General features: G+C 42.9%; 1 protein-coding gene across 3 annotated transcripts in view; it reads left to right on the top strand.

The window, feature by feature from the left end:
- Positions 1 to 26,328, top strand: part of ankdd1a (ankyrin repeat and death domain containing 1A) — a 187,113-nt gene that overhangs the window by 45,299 nt on the left and 115,486 nt on the right. For all 3 annotated transcript variants that reach the window (XM_048615945.1, XM_048615944.1, XM_048615943.1), the window contains exons 5-7: positions 17,613 to 17,717; positions 21,112 to 21,210; positions 22,545 to 22,643. In XM_048615945.1, the coding sequence (XP_048471902.1) occupies positions 17,613 to 17,717; positions 21,112 to 21,210; positions 22,545 to 22,643 (303 nt within the window). The remainder of the gene's footprint in view (positions 1 to 17,612; positions 17,718 to 21,111; positions 21,211 to 22,544; positions 22,644 to 26,328) is intronic.

Raw genomic sequence — 26,328 nt, 5'->3', positions numbered from 1 at the left:
GAAGAGGAACTTACAGTGGTATAGGGAGGATCCACATAGATGCTAACTGCGTGGTATCGTAGAACAAAGAACATAGAGCATAGAACAGTACAGCACAGTACAGGCCCATTGGCCCATGATGTTGTGCCGACCTATTATCCTACTAAGATCAATCTATCCTGTATAGCCTACATTTTACTATCCTCCATGTGCCTATCCAAGAGTCGCTTAAAAGTCTCTAAAGTATCTGACTCCACTACCACTGCCAGCAGCACATTTCACATGCCCACAAATCTCTGTGTGAAGAACCTACCTCTGACATCTCCCCTCTCCCTTCCTCCAATCACCTTAAAATTATGCCCCCTCGTAATAGTCAATTCCGCCCTGGGAAAAAGTCTCTGACTACCTATGCCTCTCATCATTTTGTACACGTCTATCAAGTCACCTCTCATCCTTCTTCGCTCCAATGAGAAAAGCCCTAGTTCCCTCAACCTTTCCTCATAAGATCTGCCCTCCAGTCCAGGCAGCATCCTGGTAAATCTCCTCTGCACCCTCTCTAAAGCTTCCACATCTTTCCTATAATGAGGTGACCAGAACTGAACACAATCTTCCAAGTGTAGTCTAAACAGAGTTTTATAGAGCTGCAGCATAACTTCATGGCTCTTAAACTCAATTCCCCTGCCAATGAAAGCCAAAACTACTAGACTAGATGTTTTACTTAGGAAATATGAGCAGCCAGTTTCAGTTCATGGGGCACTAGCACCAGTACTGGGGGAGGTGGAAGCTCCGTTGTTGAGATGATCTTCACCTGAACTGCACTAGGACCAGAGGCAGACAGCACCAGTTAGAAGAGCTGCCCAGTCCATTCCAGTCTGGTCCAACAAATTATTATTTGGTTATTAACACTAATGATTAACATGAAGTTGATTGATTGTTGAGTATCCTTATTTGTTAGCAATAGGGGTAGGCGATGGCCTAGTGGTATTATCGCGAGACTATTAATCCAGAAATTCAGCTAATGTTCTGGGGAGCCAGGTTCGAATCCCACCACAACAGATGATGGAATCTGAATTCAATAAAAAAATGTGGAATTAGGAATCTAATGATGACCGTGAACCCATTGTCGATTGTCAGAAAAAACCCATCTGGTTCAGTAATGTCTTGCAGGGAAGGAAATCTGCCATCCTCACCTGGTCCGGCCTATATGTGACTCCAGGCCCACAACAATGTGGATGACTCTTAACTGTCCTAAAGTAGCCTAGCAAGCCACTCATTGTACCAATCACTACAAAGTCTCAAAGAAATGAAACCAGACAGATCACCTGGCAGCGACCTAGGCACTGGAAAATGGCATGAACAGCCCTGTCAACCCTACAGGGCCCTCCTACTAACAACTGGGGGTTAGTGCCAAAATTGGGAGAGCTGTCTCACAGACTAGTTAAGCAACAGCCTGACATTATCATACTCATGGAATCATATCTTACAATGTCCCAGCCACCACCAGCACCTTCCCTGGATATGTCCTGTCCCATTGGCAGGACAGACCTGGCAGATGTGGCGCCACAGTGATATACAGTCGAGAGGGAGTTACCCTGGGAGTCCTTAACATTGACACTGGACCCCATGACATCTTTTGGCTACAGGTTAAACATGGACAAGGAAACCTCCTGCTGATTACCACATACCATTCTCCCTCAGCTGATGAATCGGTACTTCTCCATGTTGAACAACACTTGGAGGAAGTTCTGAGGATGGCCAGGGCACAATATGTACACTGGGTGGGGGATTTCAGTGGCCACCACCAAGAATGGCTTGGCGACAGTATTACAGATCGAGCTGATTAGATCCTAAAGGACATAAATAGACTGGATCTGTGGCAGGTGATGAGGGAACCAACAAGAGGGAGACACATATTTGACCTCATCCTTACTGATCTGCTGGCTGCAGATGCATCTGTCCATGACAGTATCAGTACGAGTGATCATCATCCAGTCCTTGTGGAGACGAAGTCCCGACTTTGCACTGAGAATAACCTCCACCATGTTGTGTGGCACTATCACCGTCCTACGTGGGACAGACTTTGATCAGATCTAGCAACTCCAGACTGGGCATCCATGAGGTGCAGTGGGTCATCAACAGCAGCAGAACTGTACTCCAGCACAATCTGTAGCCTCATGGCCCGGCATATCCCCCACTCAACCATTACCATCAAGCCAGGGGATCAACACTGGTTCAATGGAGAGTGCAGAAGGGTATGCCAGGAGCAGCACCAGGAACACCTGAAGATGAAGTGTCAACCAGGTGAAACTACCAAACAGGACTACTTGCACGCCAAACAGTGAAAGCAGCAAGTGATAGACAGCACTCAGCGATCCACAATGAAAGGATCAGATCTAAGTCTGCAGTCCTGGCAGGTCCAGTCATGAATGTTGGTGGACAATTAATTCAATGGAGGAGGAGGCTCCACAGATCTCCCCATCCTCAATGATGGAAGTATCCAGCATGTCAGCGCAAAAGATAAAGCTGACGCATTAGCAAAAATCTTCAGCCAGAAGAGTCGACTGGATAGTCCAGTTCGGCCCCTCCAGTGGTCCACAGCATTACAGATACCAGTCTTCAACCAATTTGATTCACTCCACGTGATATCGAGAAATGGTTGAAGACGCTGGATATTGCAAAGGCTATGGACCCTGACAATATTCTGGCAATAGTACTGAAGATTTGTGCTCCAGAACTTGCCGCTACCCTAGTCAAGTTGTTCCAGCACAGCTGCAACACAATCTACGCCACAATTTGCCTAAGTATGTCCTGTACCTATAAAGTGGGACAAATCCAACCCAGCCGAATCACCGACCCCTCAGTCTACTCTCGATCAGCAGTAAAGTGATGGAAGGTGTCATCAACAGTGCTTTGAAGCAGCACCAGCTCAACAATAACCTGCTGTGTGATGCCCAGTTTGGGTTCTGCTACAGCCACTCAGCTCCTAACCTCATTACAGCCTTGGTCCAAATGTGGACAAAAGAGCTGAATTCCCCTGGTGAGGTGAGAATGAGAGCCCTTGACGTCAAGGCTGGACTGGAACACTGTAGCAAGCTGGAGACAGAGATGTTGGCCAGGGAGCAAGGTGGTGCATTGAAGGGTGGCGGTCCTTGCTCCCAGGCCAACATGTCTGTCTCCGGCTTGCTACAGTGTTCCAGTGAAGCCCAGCGCAAGCTGGAGGAACAACACCTCATTTTCCGCTTGGGGACCCTACAGCCCTCCGGACTCAATATTGAGTTCAATAATTTTAGGGCCTAAATTCTCCCATGTCCCAGCCCCCCATCCCACACACCAGGCATTGTTACCACATAGCCTGCCACTACACACCCCCTGTTGTTAGTCACTAACAGTCCCCATTAACAACTATTCACTCTCCCAGCCTGATCGTTAGCAACTCCTCTGTCTGTCCAACTGTCTTTCTGTCTCTTTGGACTCTATCCTATCATTTACGCCCTACCCCACCCACCTCCCTATTTTCTGCATATAAACTGACGTTTTCCCAGCCACCATCAGTTCTGAGGAAGGGTTACCGGACCTGAAACGTTAACTCTGTTTTCTCCTTCACAGATGCTGCCAGACCTGCTGAGCTTTTCCAGCAACTTTGTTTTGGCATTCATTTCTATCCTTGCTTCCCTCACTTTTGCCTCCCTGCTACTCTATTTAACCCTCCCTCATTGTTCTCGCAAACAATCCAACAAGATATAATTCAGAGATAGTAGGAACTGCCAATGCTGGAGAATCTGAGATAACAAGATGTAGAGCTGGATGAACACAGCAGGCCAAGCAGCATCGGAGGAGCAGGAAAGCTGATGTTTCAGGTCTGGACCCTTCTTCAGAAATGGGGGAGGGGAAGGGGATTTTGAAATTAATAGAGAGAGAGGGGGAGGCGGATGGAAAATGGATAAAGGAGCAGATATGTGGAGAGGAGACAGACAGGTCAAAGAGGCGGGGATGGAGCCAGTAAAGGTGAGTGTAGGTGGGGAGTTAGGGTGGGGATAGGCCAGTTCAGGGAGGACGGACAGATCAAGGAAGTGGGATGAGGCTGGTAGGTAGGAGGTGGAGGTGGGACTTGAGGTGGGAGGAGTGGATAGGTGGGAGGTAGGACGGACAGGTTAGGGAGGCGGGGACAAGCTGGGCTGGTGTTGGGATGCGGTCGGCAAGCTTCAAAATCTCCCCTCCCTCGACCGCATCCCAGACCTCTGCTGTTTGTGATATATATAAATGACTTCAATGAAAATGTAGATGAGTGGGTTGGTAAGTTTGCAGATGCTACATAGATTGGTGGAATTGCCGATGGTATAGAATGTTGTCAAAGATACAGTGGGATATAGATCAGTTGCAGATATTGGCGGAGAAGTGGCAGATGGAGTTTAATCCGGGTAAGTGTGAGGTGCTGCACTTTGGGAGATCAAATGTTAAGGAAAACTATACAGTTAATGGCAGGACCCTGAACAGAATTGATGTACAGAGGGATCTTGGGGTTCAAGTCCATTGCTCCCTGAAAGTGGCCACAAAAGTAAAGATGGCATATGGCGTGCTTGCCTTTATTGGTCAGGGAATTGAGCACAAGAGTCAGGATACAACTTTATAAGACTTTGGTTAGGCCACACTTAGAGTATTGCATTTAATTCTGGTTGCCACATTACAGGAAGGATGTGGAGGCTTTGGAGAGGGTGCAGAAGAGGTTTTCTAAGATGCTGCCTGGATTAGAAGGTATGAGCTATAAGGAGTGGTCAGAAAAACTGGTGTTATTTTCTCTGGAGTGGCGGAGACTGAGGGAAGACTTGATAGAAGTCTATAAAATTATGAGATGTATAGGTAGAGTTGACAGTCAGAATCATTTTCACAGAGTTGAAATGTCTAATACTAGGGGGCATGCATTTAAGGTGAGAGGGGCAAGTTCAAAGGAGATGTGAGGGGCAAGTTTTTTTACATAGAGTGGTAAGAGTCTGGAACATGCTGCCAGGGTTGGTGGTGGAAGCAGATATGATAGGGGCATTTAAAGGACTTTTAAATAAGCACATGAATATGCAAGGAATGGAGGGATATGGACCAAGGGTAGGCAGAAGGGATTAGTTTAATTTGGCGTCATGTTTGGCAGAACATCATGGGCCAAAGGGCCTGTTCCTGTTCTGTAGAGTTCTATGTTCTATTCATCTGGGAGTGTGGTTACCAGTACTGTACACAATATTCAAAATGTGACCTAACTTATATTCTATACAGCTGCAACATGACTTGTCTTTTATACTCAATGCCCTGACCAATGCCATATGCCTTTTTAATCATCTTATCCACTTGTGTTGCCAATTTTAAGGGAATTGTGAACCTGCACACCAGATGCCTCTGTATGTTGATACAACTAGAGTGCTGCTACTAACTATATACTTCCCTCCTGCATTAAATCTTCCAAAATGCATCACCTGGCATTTGTCCAGATTAAATTCCATCTGCCATTTCTCTGCCCAAGTCTCCAGACTATCCTGCTGTATCCTCAAGCAATCCTCATAATCTTTGTGTCAACTGCAAATCTACTAATCAGATCAGCTGATCAGCTACATTTCCCTCCAAATCATTTAGCTATATTAGAAACAAGATCCGAGCACTGATTTCTGTGGAGCACCACTGGTCTCCAGTAAGAAAAAACACCATTCCACTGCTACTCTGTCTTCTATATCTAAGTCAGTTCTGTATCCATCTTACTAGCTCATGTGGATCACAAATGACTTCATCTTTTAAATCAGCCTGCTAAAATCCATATTGACAAAGACTACCACGCTACCCTCATCAATTAGCTGTGTTACTTCCTCCAAAAACTCAATCTTTTGTGAGATATAACCTTCCCCATGTAAAGACGTGCTGCCTATCACTAATAAGTCCATCCTTTTCCAAATGTAAGTAAATCCTATCCCTAAGAATCTTCTCCAGAAATTTGGCTATCACTGATTAAGACTCTGTGGCCCTGTAATTTACCCAATTATCCCTCTCACCCTTCTTGAATGAAAGGGCAATCCGGTCCTCTGGAATCTCTTCTGTGACTAAAGAGGATACAAAGATTTCATTCAAGGCCCCAGCAATTTCCTCACCTGCCTCCCTCGGCATTCTGGATAGATCCCATCAGGTCCTGGGACTTGTCTACCTGAATGCTTTTCAAAACACCCATCACCTCCTCCGACTCTCCCTAAATGCAATTATTTTAAAAAGTGTGAAATTGTTTTCGGGACAAAATTAGCTGGTAAGACTAAGGACGTTTAAGGCCGGCTAAGGAAGTTTAAGGAAGACTAAAGAATTTTAAATCATGGCAGGTGAGGGCAGCCAAGTGGAATGTGTGTGCTGTCACATGGGAGCCACAGACCCTACCATTGTCTTCACTGACTATGTGTGCAGGAGGTGCCCCCTGAAATAACTCTACAAAAGCTGGAATCCTGTCACCAAGCCACCCTTTATTTACACTACATAAGTACTTGACACTGGTCTGGCTTCCTCAGAGTCGGCTGCTAGAGTGAACAGAACCCCTGATACTGCTGTTTATATTTATAGCCAAGGTCTTTTCTCCAGGGTAGGGGAGTCCAAACGTTGCGGGCATAGGTTTAAGGTGAGAGGGGAAGGATTTAAAAGGGACCTTAAGGGTCAACTTATTCATGCAGGGGGTGGTGCATATATGGAATGAGCTGTCAGAGGAAGTGATGGAGGAAGGTACAATTACAACATTTAAAACATTTAACATCTGGATAGGTATATGAATAGGAAGGCTTTAGAGGAATATGGGCCAAATGCTGGCAAATGGGACTAGATTAATTTAAGGATATCTGGTTGTCATGGATGAGTTGCACTGAATGGTCTGTTTCCATGCTGTACAGCTCTACAATTGTATGACTCTCACTACATCTGTTCCTCTCCGTGTTCTAAGATGTAGGCCTGTTGTTTATTTCTGTAGCTCTCCCTGGGCCGTTTGTGCATCTGGTCTGGTTCCTCTGCTCTGCGTTGGATACTGGTGGCATGTACCAGAGTGTGGCCTGCCTCTTGCATCTGGGGTGTCTCGGAAGAAATTCCTCCTCTTCTTTAGGCAGCAGCAATGGCTGCTACATCTGCCATGTCCATCTCGTCCTCAGAGGCTTCTTCAAAGCTAGGCGGAGGGGGAGAACCCAGGGGTTCTGACAGTCTTGCAGGATGTTTTGAGGGGCCAGGAATGTTCTCCATCTGCCTTATTTGCAAAGTTGCAGCTTTCACGTGGTCCACATGCTTGTTCAGGACCACCTCTCCTTCCAAACTTTGTATATCTTGCGACCTGATCTTGTGTCAACCAAACCTCTTCCCATGCAGGGCCATTACTGTGGTTTCAATACCAAACTTTGTCCCCTGAAGTGAACTCCCTCTCTTGCTTAGAGGAAGTCTTTTGTCTGGCATTATTTTTTCTTCACATATGTTGCCAGACCTGCTGATCTTTTCCAGCAACTTCTGTTTTTGTTCTAATCTGGTGCTGAATTTTCTCCCCATTAGAAACTCTGCTGGAGTTGTTCCGTAGTTGTGCAAGGGGTAGTCCAATATTCAAACAGGAACCAAAACAGTTTGGTATTGAGTGAAGCTGTTTCTTTAAGCCTGCCTTCAAAATTTGGACTGCTCTTTCTGCTAGACCATTGGACGGTGGATGGTATGGAGCAGTCCTTACATGTCGAATGCCATTCAGTTTAGGAAATATTCGAATTCCCTGTTGATAGATGATGGCCCATAGTATGTGACCAACACCTCCAGGAGTTTGTGTATTGCAGAATATGTTCATAGCTTTTTAATCATCATCCCCACATTTGATGAGTGAACTCTATGCATGTCCAACCATTTTGAGTGGGCATCCACAATGACTGAGAATATAGACTCCATGAAAGGACCTGAATAGTTGACACGTAACTGACTCCAGGATTTACCCAGCCATTCCCCAAATTTGAGGAGCTGCTGATGATAATGTTTATCCTTGTTGGTACTCTGGGCACTGCCCTATCAACGTAGCTATGTCAGCTTCCAATCCTGGCCAGCAGACATAACTTCTTGCCAACATCTTCATTTTGGAAACCTCTGGATGGTCCTGGTGGAGTTGAGCCAGTATCTGGTGGCAACCTTTGCTTGGGACAATCATTCTTGCTCCCCATAACAATATGCTGTCCTGTACGGTGATCTGGTCTCTCCGGGTCCAGAAAGGTTTCAATTCTGGTTTCCCTAACACCACCAGCTGTATGAATTTTGCTAGGAAGGGACTTTTATGTGTCTGCAGTCTGATATCTTCAGTGGTGACTGGAAGGGTGTCCAGAAAGTTTAAAATCAGAATAGATTGGCGGCAGCACTGATGGTGTATTCACCAGTGGGAGACCGCTCAATGCATCCGCTTTTGCCACTTGGCCTCGCGGACTGTGTTCTAATTTGTAATTGTACGCACTCAGAATAAGTCTGGGCGGCACTACCTTGTCTTCTTTAAGTAGCTCTTACAGGAGTTTGTGATCCATTACTATTGTAAAGGTATTGGTGGAAGATGCTGGCCAAACCTTCCTCTTTTTGGACGTATTTTTGTTCGGCATTGGCCAAAGTCTGGGAGTGATAGTGTACCTCTCCACTGGGCCACCAATGAGCCAACACTACCCGAGTACCATATGGGGAGTCATCACATGTCAGCAGCACCTCTCCCTTGGGATCATAGTGGGCCAACACCACAGATGATGATAGCTGCTTCTTCACTTCCTTAAAGGCTACGCGACCATTTCCCAGGCTGATCCTTTTTTCAATAGCAGATGTAAGAGAGCCATGATGGAGGCCAGGTTATGTGTGAATTTTCCATAATAGGAAAAGACCTAAGCTCTGGTCTAGACATGGGAGCTGGAGTACCTTTGATTGCTCTCACTTTATCTTCCAATGGGTGTAACCTGGTTTTGTTGACTCTCCAGTCCTAGTAGGTCACTTGGAGTGATTAGAACACACATTTTTCCCTTCTAAGGCATTCACCTACCCTGGAGAATCATTTAAACACTATGTCCAAGTTCTATGTCCAAATGCTCTTTATTGGTGTTCCTGAATATTAGCATGTCATCTAGATAAATGGCTCCATATCCAATAGTCAGCATGGATTTGTGAGGGGTAGATCATGCCTCACAAACCTTATTGAATTCTTTGAAAAGGTGACCAAACACGTGGATGAAGGAGGAGCAGTGGATCTATGGTATACATAGATTTAAGTAAGGTGTTTGATAAGGTTCCCCATGGTAGGCTAATGCAGAAGGTAAGGAGGCATGGGATAGGGGGAAATGTGGCAGATTGGATTCAGAATTGGCTGACCTTTAGAAGACAACGGGTGGTAGTGGACGGAAAATATTCAACATCGTGCTCAGTTACGAGTGGTGTACCACAAGGATCTGTTCTAGGTCCTCTTCTATTTGTGATTTTTGTGAATGATTTGGATGAAGGAGTAGAAGGGTGGATTAGCAAGTTCGCGGACGATACGAAGGTGGGTCACGTTGTGGACAGTGCAGAGGGCTGTTCTAGGTTACAAAGGGACATTGATAGAATGCAGAGCTGGACTGAGAAGTGGCAGATGGAGTTTAATCCTGAAAAGTGTGAGGTGATTCATTTTGGAAGGACAAACTTGAAAGCAGAATACAGGGTTAACGGAAAGATTGTTGGCAGTGTGGAGGAGCAGAGGGATCTTGGGGTTCATGTCCACAGTTCCCTGAAAGCTGCCACCCAGGTTTATAGAGTTGTTAAGAAGGCGTATGGTGTGTTAACTTTCATTAATAGAGGGATTGAGTTCAAGAGCCGTGAAGTTATGCTTCAGCTATACAAAAGCCTGGTTCAACCACATCTGAAGTATTGTGTCCAGTTCTGGTCACCTCATTACAGGAAAGATGTGGAAGTGTTGGAAAAGGTGCAGAGGAGATTTACCAGGATGTTGCCTGGAATGGAGGGAAGGTCTTACGAGGAAAGGTTGAGAGAGCTAGGGCTTTTCTCTTTAGATCGACATAGGATGAGAGGTGACTTGATAGAGGTGTACAAAATGATCAGAGGTATAGATAGAGTAGACAGCCAGAGACATTTAAGCGGCTATTAGATAGGCATATGGATGATAGTATACGGTAGCGGTGGAGGTTAGATAGACCTTAGGTTTCGGGTAAAAGTTCGGCACAACATCGTGGGCCGAAGAGCCTGTACTGTGCTGTACTGTTCTATGTTCTATGTTCTATGTTCTATGTTCTATGTTCTATGTTCTATGTTCTATATCCACTTGAAAATGGCACAGGCTGATGATACCCCAAAATGGAATTTTGGTCTATTGGTACAAACCCTTATGGGTATTAATTATAGCATACTTCAGGGAATCCTCATTTCATTCGCAATTGCAGATATACATGGCTCATATCCAACTTTGTGAAAGACAGCTCCTCCACCAGTTTTGCATGTAGGTCCTCTGTGTAAAAGATTGGGTATTTATTCAGCTGTGAAAAGCGTCTTACTGTTTGTTTGAAATCCCTACAAAGGTGAACTGACCCATCAGGCTTCACAATTGGTACAACTGGGGCTGCCCATTCTGCAAACTTTGATGATTTGGTGGTTTGATGGCTTGGTGATTCCTTCACTTCCCAGCCCTGATTTCTGTGTCTAATTTTGAGGCAAATGGCACTGGGCAGGCCTTGTAGAATCATGGAATTGCTTCTTGATCAGCATGTAAGGTGGCTTGGCCCTTTTGATAGTTTCTAGATCTTCCTGAAAAATGTCCAGGTTTTTTTTTAAGGACTTCACTCAGGAGCCATTTTCTAATTGAAGCAATGAGGTTGAATTTTTCTCTGGCAATTTCGCCCATCAAACTTGGGCCTGGATCCCACTCTTATCACCACTGAAATAACTTACCAAGTCACCTTTTATTTACACGGGCTTGGTACACGACACTGACTCACCTAGCTCAGATCCAGCTCCGAGAGTGAACAGAACCCCTGACACTCCTGTTTATACCTGTCGGCCTGGACCCTCATTATTGAACTGGGTCAACGATCGCAATCAGGGAACTCAGAAATGAAGAAGGGTCTAGGCCTGAAACGTCAGCTTTCCCGCTCCTCTGATGCTGCTTGGCCTACTGTGTCCATCCAGCGCTACACCTTGTTATCTCATGTAGGTCAGTGTTTGTCAGTTTAATTTTAGTATGGAAGTGACTGAGGTGAAAGAGTTTTTGTCTAGGCAGTATTTTATATGCACACCAGTGGACAGTTGACCTTTTACAGGGTGAATAGCCATTGTCAGGTGAATTGTAAATAGTTTGGGGTTATCAGAGAGACTTGCTTGACGTCTGATCAAATTTTGAAAGCATCTGTTTCAGATCTCTCGTGAAACACAATTGCATTTGTATCATCATGAAGCAGTTACAGGATTTGATGAACTTCCTTAGGCATCAAAATCTCTGGAGTGCTGTCTACAAAGCTGATGATTTACTGAGTCCATTGCTCTGGTCAGATCAATCAATGCAATGATGAGTTGCTGACGTCCTGAATGTTGCCAGACAAGCCCAAGAAAAACAAAGACCATGTTGGAAATTCCTTAGGAAGGTCTAAAGCCACACTATCTTTGGGATGATTTTCTTAGCCACAAGTAGATGATTTGGGAGAATGCGAGTCAGGACTTTCTCTGCAACAAGCAAGAATATGTGCATCTTCTTCAAGGCAGATTCCTCCTCCATTCTCATATTAGTTTTTCATTAGCATCCAATTTCTTAATTGCAGCAAAGTTATTTGACAATTTATTTAATGTTCGGGGGAGGTGATGGCCAATTGGTATCATCACTGGACTGTTAACCCTGAGATCCAGGGAATGTTCTGGGGACCTGGGTTCAAATCCTACCATGACAGATGATGGAATTTAAATTCAATAATAATCTGGAATTAAGAGTCTAATGATGACCATTGTCGATTGTTGACAAAAAACCCATCTGGTTCACTAATGTCCTTTAAGGAACGAAACTGTCATCCTTACCTGGACTGGTCTACATGTGACTCTAGACCCACAGCAATGTGGTTGACTATTAACTGCCCTCTGGGATGGGCAGTAAATGCTGTTCATGAATAACAAAAGAAAGCTTAAAGCTTGAAACCAGCTTCGTATTCTTTCCACAGCATCAAAACAGTTACCATTGTGACATTTCTGAAGTTGATCATAAAATCATAGAATGTGATTGAAGCAGGCCATTTGACCCACTGAGTCCACACTGAACCTTGGAAGAGCATCCCACCCAGAACCCACCCCCCCTTACCCCTCAATCCCTGTAACCCTGTATTTCCCATGGCTAATCCACCTAGCCTACATCCCTGGACACTATGGGCAATTTAGCATGGCCAATCCACCTAACCTGCTCGTCTTTGGACTATGACAGGAAACTAGAGCACCCAGAGGAAACCCACACAGACATGGGCAGAATGTGTAAACTCCACACAGACAGTTGCCCAAGGGTGGAATCGAACCCGGGTCCCTGGCACTGTGAGGCAGCAGTACTAACCGCTGAGCCACTGTACTATGATGTTGGGGGATCTTCTGTATCCTCACAAATCCATAGGAGGAGTGAATGGAGTCTTGATGTGATCAAAAGCCTTTAGCTAGAATACCTTTTTACCCTCGGGCTTTGTTGTATTCCAGCTGCTTGATTGCCCCTTGCAGTTTTTCAAGGGATGGTGGTTCATTCAATTATTTTACCATAAGATACTGGAGGATAGCTTGGAGAGTATCAGCTGTCACAATGGATTCACAGCTGATTAGTTGTTGAAATTGTTCTTTCCTACTTTGATGGATGGCATCAGCTTTCTTAAGAGAAACTTCATCTTGTAGAGGGAATTTTGTCCATTTCACCTTGCACTGAAGATAGACCTGATAGCTTCAAAAAAGCTTTATATGTCATAATGGTTAGCATGTTGTTGGACCTCTTAGGCTCCCTTTTCCCCCAATCAGATGCTGAAATATGTGGCCTTCTGGTATGCAAACAAATAGCCTTCATTGTCTAGAAGAATAGTCAAAAGTCACAAGTCAAGATGATATCTCCTTTAAACTACTATCTAACTCTCTAAATTCCTATTGCAGGATCTTATATCTGTTTCTACCCATGTTGTTGGTACCGATATGTACCACTGACATTCATCTTCCCTCTTCAGAATGCATGTAGCCGCTCTGAGACATCCCTGATGCTGCACCAGGGAGGTAATATACCATTTGAGTGTGTCATTTTTGAGCATAGAACTGTTTGTCAGTCCCCTTTATAATTGAGTCCCCTATCATTAAAGCCCTCCAGTCTTTTTCCTCTCCTGCAGTGCAGCAGAGCCAACCATGGTGCCACAGACTTAGCTGTTTCTGCTTTCCCCTGAGAGGCCATCCTCCATGACAGTATCCAACACGGTACATCAGTTTGAAAGGGGGTTGACCACAGGGAACTCCTGCTCTACCTGCCTACACCTGCTTGTCTTCTTTATGTTTGTAACTTACCAGAAGCCTTAATATTGTTGAGTTGGCTGTGCAAGCTGCTAACACTGAATCCTGTCTTCTCATGTCCTGTCATTTTCATTTGAACTGTTCTGGAACCTTTCCACTCCACAATTTGACTGTTGGGCATTTCAAAATTCATGCACTTTGCAGATGTGACATAATGAGTACTCAGATGTTTTTATTTGCCACTGTCTGATCATGAGTCCCTGAAAACTGGTGATATTGGTATCAAGATCTTTTGGTAGCCTGTAAGCGGTCATGGTTTTCTGCTGCAAGACTGGACGTTTTAGTTCAGTAAGATTAATCTGAAAACTTTATTGGACTCAGGCTTGATTTGACTGATTAAACAACATTGAATTCTTGATGGTCATGTAACAATCCTGATGATTTTAAGGGACTTATTCCATATGTTAATTCTGATTAGCTGGTTAGTGACCCCTGATTGTATTGTGCTTTTGGTCTTGAGCATCAACTTCAGTATGGATTCATTCTACCTCTATTCTACCATCAATCTTTCATTTAACATATCATATTAGTTACGTAGCAAAGAAATGCTATGTTAGCCCTGTTAAGACATTTAGCTTGAGGCTAGCTTCATTTTTAATTCTTTTTCCAGAGAATCAGTCTCTATTTATTGTTTTGTTGCATGTTCTATGTAGACGTATCTAAATTCATAAACATGCTTAATCCCTTGTTTTGACTTATAGCGTGAATAAAGAATTATATGGAAAGTTTAAAATTGAGCCTAATGTGAGTATAGTGTTTTTTAACAGAAAGAGGAGTTGATTTATGTACCAAGTATAGAGCTAAACATGATTTCTGGCACTGAAAAGATGGTGTTGTGCTACATGCTAGGTCGAATTCTCCAACATGATTTATGGTATGTTAATGAACTAGGCTTATCTGTATAGGGTACCATTTCAAAATCTGCATATGACAAACCATGGAAATAATATGAACTGTGAGGAGGTAGGGATAAATGTCCAGAGAACATAAGATAGCCTGGCGGAACATTTTATGTAAAATTCAATGCAGACAACTGAAGTGATTCATTTTGATGGGCAGACCAAGGAGAACAAAATAAAATATAGAAGGCAATATCCATCTAGGGTGCACTAGTCATTGAAGGTGACAGGGCAGTTTGACAAAGTAGATAAATAGGCAGATGAGTACCTGGAATTCATTAAAAGGATTGTACTGTGCAAAAGGAAGGAAGATAAGATGAACCTTTAAAACAGAATTCAGCCTTAACTAGAGCGCTTTAATCAATTCTGGACATACTGTAAGAAATGATATTAAGATATTAAAACATGCATATGAAGATTCAGAAGAGTGGTTCTGGGATTAGGGAACTTTTGCTACATGGATAAATTGGAAAGTCTGGGGATGCTGTCCTGAGAGATGAGAAGGTCAAGGGGGGATTTTATAGAATTGCTCGAAATCATACGTTGTGTAGTATCAGTCACTAGGAAGCAAATATTCCACCGGCAGAAAACTTGAAATTTAAGGTGAATGGCAAAAATATAGGTAGGACAGATGAGTTTAGGGTGTGAATTGAAACATGAAATTGTGATGCTGTTGTCACCACAGAGATCTGGTTAAGAAAGGTACAAAGGACCGACAGTCAACATTCTGGATTATAGAGTCTTCAGCCAGGACAGGGCAGGGTGTAAAACAGGAAGTGGTATTGCATTATTAGTTGAGGAGTCAGTTACTGCAGTAAGGAGGGACAATATCTTGGAAGGGTCATCAAAAGCCTTGCGCGTAGACCTCAGGATTAAAGAGGGGGCAGTCACACTGTTATGAAAGAATTCTAGGCCCCCAAACAGTCAGTGGGCAGTTGAACATCAGATATTTAGACATTTTCACTGAGGTGTGTGAAAATAATAGGATGGTTATATTAAGGGATTTCAATTTACCCAACATTAATTGAGATAGTCATAGGATAAAGGGATTAGAGGGAGCAGATTTCTTGAAATGTATTCAGGAGAGCTTTTTATACCAGCATGTGAATGGTCCTACAAGGGACAATACAGTGCAGAACCTAATTCTGGGGAATTAAGCCAAGCAGCTGGTAGAAGTGGTAGTTCAAAGAATCCCTACAGTTTGGAAACCGCCATTCAGCCCCACAAGTCCGTGCCGACTTACCGAAAAGCATCCTCCCAGACTCTCACCACCATCCACCCTATCCCTGTAGCACTGCACTTCCCATGGCTAATCTACCTAACCTACACATCCCTGGACACGGTGGGCAGTTTAGCATGGTCATTCCACCTAACCTGTGCATCTTTGGACTAGTGGGGGAGGATTTTGGTGATAGCAACCACAATGCCATGTGTTTTAAGTATGTTATGGAAAGGGAGAAAGAAAATTTGCAAAGAATATGCCTCAAGGCATATTTTATTAAAATAAGGAAGGATTTCACCAAAGTAGACTAGTAACAGCTACTTGAGGGTAAATCTAAAGCAGAAAAGTGGGAGGTGTTCAAAAAGAAATTGGGGAGAGTACATGCTCAGTGTGTTCCTTTTAAAGGTGAAATGTGGGAGCACAAGCCTGGAGAAAACTAGACATCTAGGAATTTTGAGGACTGGATAAAAAGAAAAAGAGAGCTATATAACAGGGACAAAGAGAGTGAATCAACGGATGCCATAGTGGAGTATAGAAAGTACAGAGGGGATCTTAAGAAAGCAATTAGGAGAGCAAAGAGGTGGCAAAAAAATTTCAGTAGGCAAGATTAGGGAGAGTTCCAGATCCCTCTACAAATATATTAAGGGAGGAGAATAACCAGCTTAGGTGTAGGGCCCACTGGGGACCAAGGGGGAAATTTGTGTGCGGAGCGGGAGGGCATTGGTACAGTGTTAAATGAGTACTTCACATCTGACTTCGCTCAGGAGAAGGAGGATGAAGGACTAGTGTATATTTAGTACACTTTTAGTTGTGCAGACTCAATGAGTTGAAGGACTTCTTGTATAATCAGTGATTCTGTGACAAGGGAATACGGTTTCATGCAGTGATTGGTTAGGATCTGGAATACGTTGCCTGAGAGGATATGGAGGTAGTTTCATTTGTGGCTTTCTAAACAGAATTGGATGATAATCTGAGGAGAAAACAATTTCAGAACTAAGGGAAAGGGTGGGGTGACTGAGATGAACTGAGTTGCTTTTGCACAGAACAACATAGAAACAAGAGGTTATGTTCTGTAGGAATGGATCCACATTTGATTTTTGGGTCATAGAGTCAAACAGGACGGAAACAGTCCCTTCGGCCCAACTGTCCATACTGACAAGGTTTCCTGAACTGAACTGGTCCCATTTGCCTGCATTTGGCCTATATCCCTCTAAACCTTTCCTATCCTGTCCAAATGTCTTTAAATGTTGTAATTGCCTCTGCCACTCTGTGTGAAAACATTGCCCTTCATTTCCCTTTTAAATCTTTCCCTTCTCATCTTAAGCCTGTGCCATCTAGTTTTGGCCTCTCCTACGCTGGAGAAAAGACCTCGACTATTCATCTGAAATTTGTCCCTCATGATTTTATAAACCTTTATAAGGTCACCCCTCAGCCTTCTATGCTCTAGGGCAAAAAAGTCCCAGCCTATCCAGCCCCTCTTTATAACTCAAACCTTCCAGTCTAAGTAAGATCCTTGTAAATTTTCTTTGCACCTTTTCCTGTTTAATAACATCCTTCCTATAGCAGGGATGTGTGTGATAAAGACAGCTTGGGTATGCATGATGACAGTTTAGTTTGCATACGTGACAAAGACAGTTTAGCTGGGGTAGGCACGATGAAAACAGTTTAGTTAGTGTGTTTGATGAAGTCAGTGTCATTAGGATGTGCATTTTGAAGACAAGTTAGTCAGGGTTCATGTGATGAAGTCTGTTTAGTTAGTGCTTGCGTGATGAAGACAGGGTGCTTGCGATGAAGGCAAAGTAGGGTGCAGGTGATGAAGACAGTTTAGCTAGTGTGTGTATGAGGAATACAGTTTCGTTAGGGTGTGTCATGAAGACAGTTTAGTTAGTGTGCACGTGATGAAGAGAATTTATTTAGGGATTGTGTTACATTAGTATTGTTTAATTCATTTGGTTTCCTTATTTATTTTCCTGGATCAGAATGGCCTAAATTTGCTCCACTGTGCTGCCCGAAGAGGCCATATAAAGATACTGGAGTTTATCATGGAAGACCTGGAAGATATATGGCTGGACAAACCTGACAATGTGAGTATTATTTTACAATTGTAGATTTTAGGATGAATTTTACAAACATAAAATTTTAGAGTGTAACATCACGTGGCAAGGTCCAATATCTGGAATTCTGATTTGAATATCATAGGAAGCATGTGGCCGAATTTCTAACATCATACATGATTTTCTAAATTCCAATGCCTGAGTCCATATTGCTGATTTCTTTGTAACTTCCATCAGCCCTATAACACTCTTCTGTATTTTCCCACAGCATCCTCTATGTCTTGCATTTGTGGTCATGCCTTTAGCTGTTTAAGCCTTCAGCTCAGAAATTCCTTCTCAAAGTTGTGTGAACCTGCACCTATCGATCTTCCTTTAAGATAAAAGAAAGTTGAGGAAGCACAGGAGGCCAGATTTAGAGAAATAAGGATTATTCAGAGGCTTCCAGGATTTTGTCCCAGCAACAGTCTAAAAGTCCGGATGGTAAGTAACTTGGAGAGTAGCTTAGAGAGGAACTTGCTCAAGAATTATGAATCATAGAAGTATCGAAGCATCAAGTCCTCACTGTCCTTCCAAAGGGCATCCCACCCAATCCCTATAACTGTACATTTCCCAATACTAATCCGCCTAGCCTGCACATCCCTGGACACTATGGGCAATTTACCATGGCCAATCCACCTACCCTGCACGTCTTTGGACTGTAGGAAGAAACTGGAGTACCCAGAGGAAACTCATGCAGACACAGGGAGACTGTGCAAACTCCACACAGACAGTTGCCTGAAGCTGGAATCAAACTCCTGTCCCTAACTACTGAGCCACCGTGCTGCCTGATGGTTGCTGGTGTTCCCATGTATCTGTTGATCTGTTGCTCTTGTCCTTCTGGATGAAATTGGTTGTTCAATTCATTTGTCTGGTTTGCGGTGCAATTCCCATACGGGCTGAGGTTATCATGAAGGACTCTCCTTGTTAACCTTGCCCCTCCGCTTAAACCATCAGCAGTTGTCTCTCTGTATGAGAGAGCAGTCTATGGTCCAGAAGGACTATGGAGATTTTATCTTTTATCTTTTATCTTTACTTCCTAGATGGAAGTGGTCATCGATTTCGAAGGTGCTGTCTCAGGATCTTTAGTCAATTTCTGCAATGCATCTTGTAGATGGTGCACACTGCTGCTACTGAGCATCAGTGGTAGAGGGAATTGATGTTTGTGGATATATTTGTGCCAGTTAAACAGGCTGCTTTGTCCTGGATGGTGTCAGGCTTCTTAAGTATTGTTGAAGTTGCACTCATCCAGGCGAGTGGAGAGTATTCCATCACGCTGCTGACTTGTACCTTGTAGATGGCGGACAGGCTTTGGGGAGTCAGGAGGTGAATTACTCACTGCAGTATTCCCAGCCTCTGACCTACTCTTGTAGCCATTTTATTTATAAGTTGAATCCAGTTGAGTTTCTGGTCAATGGTAACCCTCTGGATGTTGATAGAGAGGGATTCATTGATGGTAAAACCATTGAATGTCTAGGGGCAGAGTGTGGAGTTTCTCTTATTTGTTAGAACCCTTGCTGATTTTTCATTATTTTCATTTTTATTCTTTTATCAATTTTGGCTTGGAGTGGTGAACTGGGAATTCTGGGCTGAAAGTGACTTTTGGATTTTGGGAAACAGCTTGTGGTAAAAGGCAAAGAACAGACCAAACAAGCTTTATTTTGTGAGGCCATGCCTCTAGGTTAGTTGCAGGCTAATTCTTGATCAAAGGGCTCATAAAGACACTGCAATTTCGGGAAGAGCATTGACTTTAAACAGATAGCAGAAGTTGGCTATTAATGAGATCAGTACCTGGGAGGTGGATCCAATAAGTCTGAAAGAAACTCTATTCAAACAGATGGCAGATATTGAATGATAATTGAGGCCTTGGGAAAATACATTCAATCTATTAGAATTGGGCCATTGTTGAAATTGTTGAACTGTGTTTTCTGGAGAGAAGAGTTTGGCTGCTGATGACAAGCATGAAGATTTGAAAGCTCCCTCCCTAACCACCTTTTACCAACTTTCAGAAGCCCAGAGATTTGACAGCTGAGTAGAAGTATTACTACCTTTACCTGAGTGAACTGAAAAGGTGACCCTGATCAATCTCCAGAAAAGCAAGAAGGAGTCGACATTTATGCCTGTGAAATAATGCATCGTGAAAATCATTTAAGTAATCTTGCCAGTCTTGTTCTGAGATGACAAGAACTGCAGATGCTGGAGTCAGATTTGATACTGTGTGGAGCTGGAGGAACACAGCAGGATAGGCAGCATCAGAGGAGCAGGAAAGTCGATGTTTCGGGTCGTTTCGAGTTCTGAAGAAGAGTCCTGAGCCGAAACATCGACTTTCATACTCCTCTGATGCTGCCTGATCTGCTGTGTTCCTCTAGCTCCACATGGCAGGTTTTGTTATTTTATTTATCACTTAACTATGCTTGTTTGACTATCTTTTTTGTGAATGGGGACTGAAATCCTATCTAATAGAGATTAATTAGATTACTTTGTTGTTTATTTTTTTCTCTGCTGAAGTTATTCTATGTTAAGTAAATTATTAAGTCTTTTGTTTAAGACACAAAACTGGTCTAGAATTAATTATTCACAAAAACTGGGATTGGTTATTGAAAGGTCTGGTTAGGAACCATTGGAATAACTATTCAGGGTCTTTGAAGGTTTTAATTTTTATTGTGTTGTGAAAACAGAGGTAGAAAAGCTGATTTGATTTAGCTGTCTGTCTCTGGGTCATAACATAATGGAGATGGTCATTACTTGGTAACTGTGTGCCAGGAATATCATTTGCCACTTTCCAGCCCAAGCCTAGATATTGTTCAGCTCATATTGCATTTAGATATAGATTGCCTCAGTATCTGAAGTTTTTGGTGGTGCTGAACATTTGTGCAATCATCAGCAAACATCCTCACTTCTGACCTTATGATGGAGGGAAGATCATTGATGAAGCAGCTGAGGATGGTTGGGCCTAGGATACTACTGTGAGGAACTCCTGCAGAGATATCCTGTCAGAGGTGCAGGAAAGTTGATGTTTTGGGTCGGGACTCCTCTTCAGACCTGACCTGAAATGTCAACTTTGCTCCTCCTCTGATGCTGTCTGGCCTGCTGTGTTCCTCCAGCTCCATACTGTGTTGTCGCTGACTCTAGCATCTGCAATCACAGAGTTTTGGATGAGTTCTTTTCTTTGCAGTTGAAGGTGGCAGGGTGGATGCAGGCAGTCACACAAGTGACAGAATAGTCGAGCCTGGAGGTTGCAAAAGCACAGAAGAGTGTAGACATTTGCTGTTTTACTTTGAGTAATATCCTACACGAGGAGACCATCCATATTTATTTCATCTTTTATTCTGTAATGTTTATTTCAACCTGTTTCTGCTTTTTTATGACAAAAGTAATCTCTGCACAGATGCAACGAACAGCATTACACCTGGCAGCAAGTTATGGCAACCTAGAGGTGGTGGAATTCCTAATTGGCTCAGGCTGTGTCCATGGCCTAAAGGACAAGGTCAGTATAACAAAGGGTAAGCTCGCTAAGTTTTCAGCCTGTGTAGGATTTATTACATTGTTACAAGAACATCTTTTGCACTGGTGTAATTGTACAAATTGTAGTGAAAGAGAGGGATATTGGGATGGGTTAGCAAAAGATTGTTCCAAAAGGTGTGTTTTAAGAAGAATCTTGAAGATGATAAGAGAGAAGGAGAGACCGAGGAGTTTAAGGAGGAAATAAGAAGTCATACAGAACTCGAAACGTTAATTCTGTTTCTCTCTCCACAGATGCTGCAAAGCCTGCTGAGTTTCTCCGGCACTTTCTGAATATGAATATTAAACAAGGTGGTGGAGGAAGTGATGATGCTGTCACCTTTGTCTAGAAGATGAGGAAGGATAATGACCACTGACACAGAACTGCCTGGACTTTAGTTTGATTACTTTGGTGTAATGGGACAGACAAAGTGTGACCGGAGGAATTCAAACAGTGGAAGATTTGAGCATTTGTCTGACAAGGACTCTGGAGAAGAAATTGGAGATTGGACAGCAGGCATAGTGGGGTCATGGGTGACTCTTTAAGGAAGTGGGGTGTGTGATGTTGATTTTGAAAAAGAGGAAGCCAGTAGAAGGAGAGTATTTACAATATCAGCTAGCATCGGGCCAGGAAAATAGTCAAACGGCCAGCTTTTCAGTGGGAATGCAGTGAAGGAAGCAGGATTATGATCGCTGTTGTGTTTCTGTGCTTAGTTTAATGCAGAATTGAGGACTTTTTCTGCTCTCATCCTATAGATGAGAAATAAAATGAATCCTTGTCTGCAAATTCTAGTAGATATGTAAGATGCTATGGCACAATGCATAATAACAAGGAGTTCCACAAGCATTCTGACCAATGCATGTCCTTCAACTAATGCAACTGAAAGCAGAAATGTAAACACAAAATGCTGGAAATACTCACAAGTTGGTAGCATTTGTTCAGAGGAACAGTTAAAATCTTAGGTCAATGGCCTTTCAGAAATTGAAAAAGCAAATTATCTGCGTCATTTTGTTTGAAATGGGCTGTTCTCAAATTGATTGCTATATATGCTGAAAAAGCAATGATGTTATTGCTTAAGAACAGCACATGTGTTTGGTTCTCCCCTCATGGTAAATCTGGAAGCCTCTGGTATGAATTACAGAATTCTCATGTAGGGGAAATGGAACCTGTGGCTTTTTCAGAATATAAGCTCTTCTACATTTCAGAATGTCAAATGGCAGAAAGGTTTTGAAAGCTTATCAGACCCTGAACCAGTGTTACCACAGTGCTGCAGTATCATAAATGTGACTGTCTAACTCAGTTTATTCTAAATTCCATAGGAACAGAACACCCCCCTTCATTTGTCTGCAAGAAGTGGGCATGTTGAAGTGTTACAGAAAATAGTAGAAACTGCAGTGGATCTGGATGAAAAAAATTGGGTGAGATTTTGAAATCTAAGTAAAATATCCATTGCCAAAAGTTCACATATCCAGTTTCATTGCGTCTGTTCAATGACTGCACTGGTCATTGGTAGAAACGTTGTTTCATCCATTCATGTTAATCTCTCTGTACATAGAGGAGAGGAATGTGGGAAGCTTTGGTGGTGAATGCACTAAAACATAATCAAATAGAATAGCAGCTTGAAGGAGAATGAATAAGATTTCAAGATCCAACCTGCAAAAGATGCAGGTATCTGATGAGTAAAATCCTGGGTACAGGAGCCATACCTGGAGCAATGGCTATAGTTCTGAGCATTGAGTAAAATCCTAAATACAGCTACCCCATTTCTGATGCACTGTGTTATGACCCTGTGCACAGATACTGCACACTTGGAGTCTTGTCTTAATTTGAGTTGAGAAGATGAAGAACAATTGGTCACTGTGAAGAGAAGACAGTTGTCTCCAAATTTCTACTCTTGGTATTCTAAATATAGGCAAGTCTGGGGAGTAGATTTGGGAAGGACCAGGCAACCCTGGATTAGGCCCTTTTCCTGTCGGTCAGGTGGACTGACCAATGTCATTAAGGAGTGATGTAAATGAAGATTTTCTGTATACTGTTTGCTTCCTCCTATATTAAGGTTTGCTATGGTAGGTTGGGAATTTCCTTATTAATCGATTACTTGATGTACACTGGTATGTTAAGAAGAAAGGACACCTCACTTGCAGGCTATGGTTGGACTTCTGCCACATTGAGTTCCACACCTGTCACCTGAGTTGGGTACCTCATTATTTGTAACTAATGCCTAGTAAAAATGAAATACTGAGTTTCCTGTACTACTAGACAGGATTCTGCCGTAAGCCTAAGGATGCAACATTTGCTGTGATATACGGCAATTGAGAATTCACAGCCATTTATTAAGGTCTAATCTGATACAGTTGCATCCAGATGTCACTTATTTCCCACAGTACATACATCAGCTTTGGTCTTGTTCACTCAAAGTGTCCTTTTATCCTGATGATTGCGCAGTCTATGCTGCAGCCTTGTTGCTAAACACTTATCTCTGGCCTGGTTGTTTTGCCATTTAGTTACATTTATTTTGCTACAGATATTTATAACTGAATGTATTTTAACACTTTCAGTTTCTTCCATTTTGGCCCCTTCTCTTATGCTCCACTGCCCTTAGATACTGCCCAGTTTAACATTGTAAAGGTGGTTATGCCATTTGTACAAGAAACCACAGCAGTATGGGCTGTTGCCTTATGTTTTGTCCCTACAATCTCTAAATTTCATACTCCTTGAAATCTCTTGTATCGTTTTGGTATGGGGAACCAAGCTGGTTAAGAACCAATGCCAAATGGGTGATAATCAAAACATGGGAGATTGTCCTAATCCATGGGTGTATCTGTACATTTGATCCTTAATTCCAAAGTTCTTCCCACTATCAGTCAATGCTGTAGCTTGTTGCTGCGGAATGTAGCACATTCTGTACACTTGAATGTCTATAATGTGTTCAGACAACAACGGAGTTACACAGGAAAACTGGCTGAGATTGTGTCAGATTTTCCCAAATGTCGGCCTTTACCTGTAGCCGCCACCTACAAGGCAGGAGTGTGATTGGGGGGGTATTCCTCACTTGCCTGGATTCAATACTATTGCAGCTTCAATGACACTCAAAAAGCTTGACGCCATCCTGGACATCCACTTGATTGGTACCATTCCCTCCCATCACCAATGCTCAGTAGCAGCATTGATGCATTGCAGAAAATTGCCAAAGATCTTTAGACAGCACCTTCCAAACCCACAACCAGTTTAATCTAGAAGGATAAGGGCTGTAGATACAAGGGAGTACCACCATCTGCAATGTCCTTTCCAAGCCACTCACCATCCTGAGTTGGAAATATATTGCTGTTCCTTTGCTGCCGCAAGGTCAAAATCTTGGAATTCCCGCCCTAATGACATTGAAGGTCGATCTACAGCATATGGATCGCAGAGGTTCAAAAGGCAGCTAAGGATGGACAATAAATCCTGGCCCAGCCAGCAGCCCCCAATCCCATGAGTGAATAAACCAAACATAATTAAGCAGAGTCAGTCGGTTTCATGAAGGAGTAATCATACCTGACAACATTATTAGAATTCAATGAGGAAGTAACAAATAAGATGGATATAGGGGAACCAGTAGATGTAATATATTTGGATTTCCAAAAAGCAATCAAAAAGGTACCGTGTATAAGGCTACTTGATAGAAAAAGACCCCATGGTACTGAGGACAGTATATTACTTTGGATAGAAGATTGGCTAAATAATAGAAGATAGAGTTGGGTAAAAGAGGGTCTTTTCAGGATGGTAACCTGTAACTAGTGGAGTGCCACAGGGTCAGTGCTAGGTCACAATTATTGATAATATATGTTAATGACTTGGATGATTTGAAGTGAATAAACCATCATCAAGTTTGCAGTGACACAAAAATTGATGGAAGGCAAATGGTGAGGTTGGCACAAGGAGTCTGCAGAGGGTTACAGACAGGTTAAGTGAGTGGGCAAAGCCTTGGCAGATCAAATGTAGTGTGGAAAAAGGTGAGGTTATATTCTTTGGCAGGAAGAATTGAAGAGCTAAATATTATTTAAATGGAGAAAGGCTGCAGATAGCGACAACACAGGGTTCTGGGGGTCCTAGTTCATGGATCACAGAAAGCTAGCAGCCAAGTTCAGTCAGCATTAGGGAAGGAAAATGTAATGTTGACCCGTATTTCAAAGGGAAAGGGAATGGCTTATAAACATAAGGAGATTTTACTGAATCTATACAAGGCATTAGTCAGACCACAGCTGGAATACTTTGAACAGCTTTAGACCCTTTGTTATATTATAGTGGAGGCAGTCCAGAGAAGGTTAACTAGGCTGATCCTCGTTGTGCAATCATCAGTGAACATCCCCATTTCGTACTTTTCGATGGAGAGAAGGTCATTGATATAGCAGCTGAGGATGATTGGGCCTAAAATACTACCGTGAGGACTCATGCAGGGATCTGCTGGAGTTGAGACGAATAACCTCCTGCAACCACAACCATCTTTCTTTGTGCCAAGGATGACTCCAACCAGTAGCGAACTTTTCCCTGATTCTCGTTGACTCTAGTTTTATTACAGCTTCTTGATACCACACTCAAATGTGACCATGGTGTCTACGGCAGTCATTCTCACCTCACCTCTGGAATTCGGATGCTTTGTCCATGTTTGCACCAAGGCTGAAATGAAGTCAGGAGCTGAGTAGCCATGGCCGAATGAAATTGATTCCTGGGATGACGGTTTGACGTATGAAGAGTGATTGAGTCTCTGAGAGTTGTTTACATTGAAGTTTAGAAGAATGATGTGGGATCTCATTGAAATCTATAAAATTCTAATAGGACTAGACAGGTTAGATGAAGGAAGTAAGTTCCCGATGATGGGCGAGTCCAGAACCAGAGGTCATAGTTTAAGGATAAGGGGTAAAGTGTTTTAGAACTGAGATGAAAATTGGTGGAGTTGTGAATAGTGAGGAAGTTTGACAAAGAATGCAACAGATCAGTTGGAAAGTTGAGTGCAGAAATGGTAAATAGACTTTAATCTGCATAAAAATGAGATGATGCATTTCGGGAGATCAAATGCAAGAGGAAAGTATACAGTAAATGACAGGCACTTAGCAGCATTGATAT

This window comes from Rhincodon typus, chromosome 33 (genome assembly GCF_021869965.1).
Source record: "Rhincodon typus isolate 14 chromosome 33, sRhiTyp1.1, whole genome shotgun sequence".
In the NCBI taxonomy this organism is placed as follows: domain Eukaryota; kingdom Metazoa; phylum Chordata; class Chondrichthyes; order Orectolobiformes; family Rhincodontidae; genus Rhincodon; species Rhincodon typus.
Note: the sequence above shows the minus strand (reverse complement) of the source record. Positions and strands in the feature narration are given on the sequence as shown.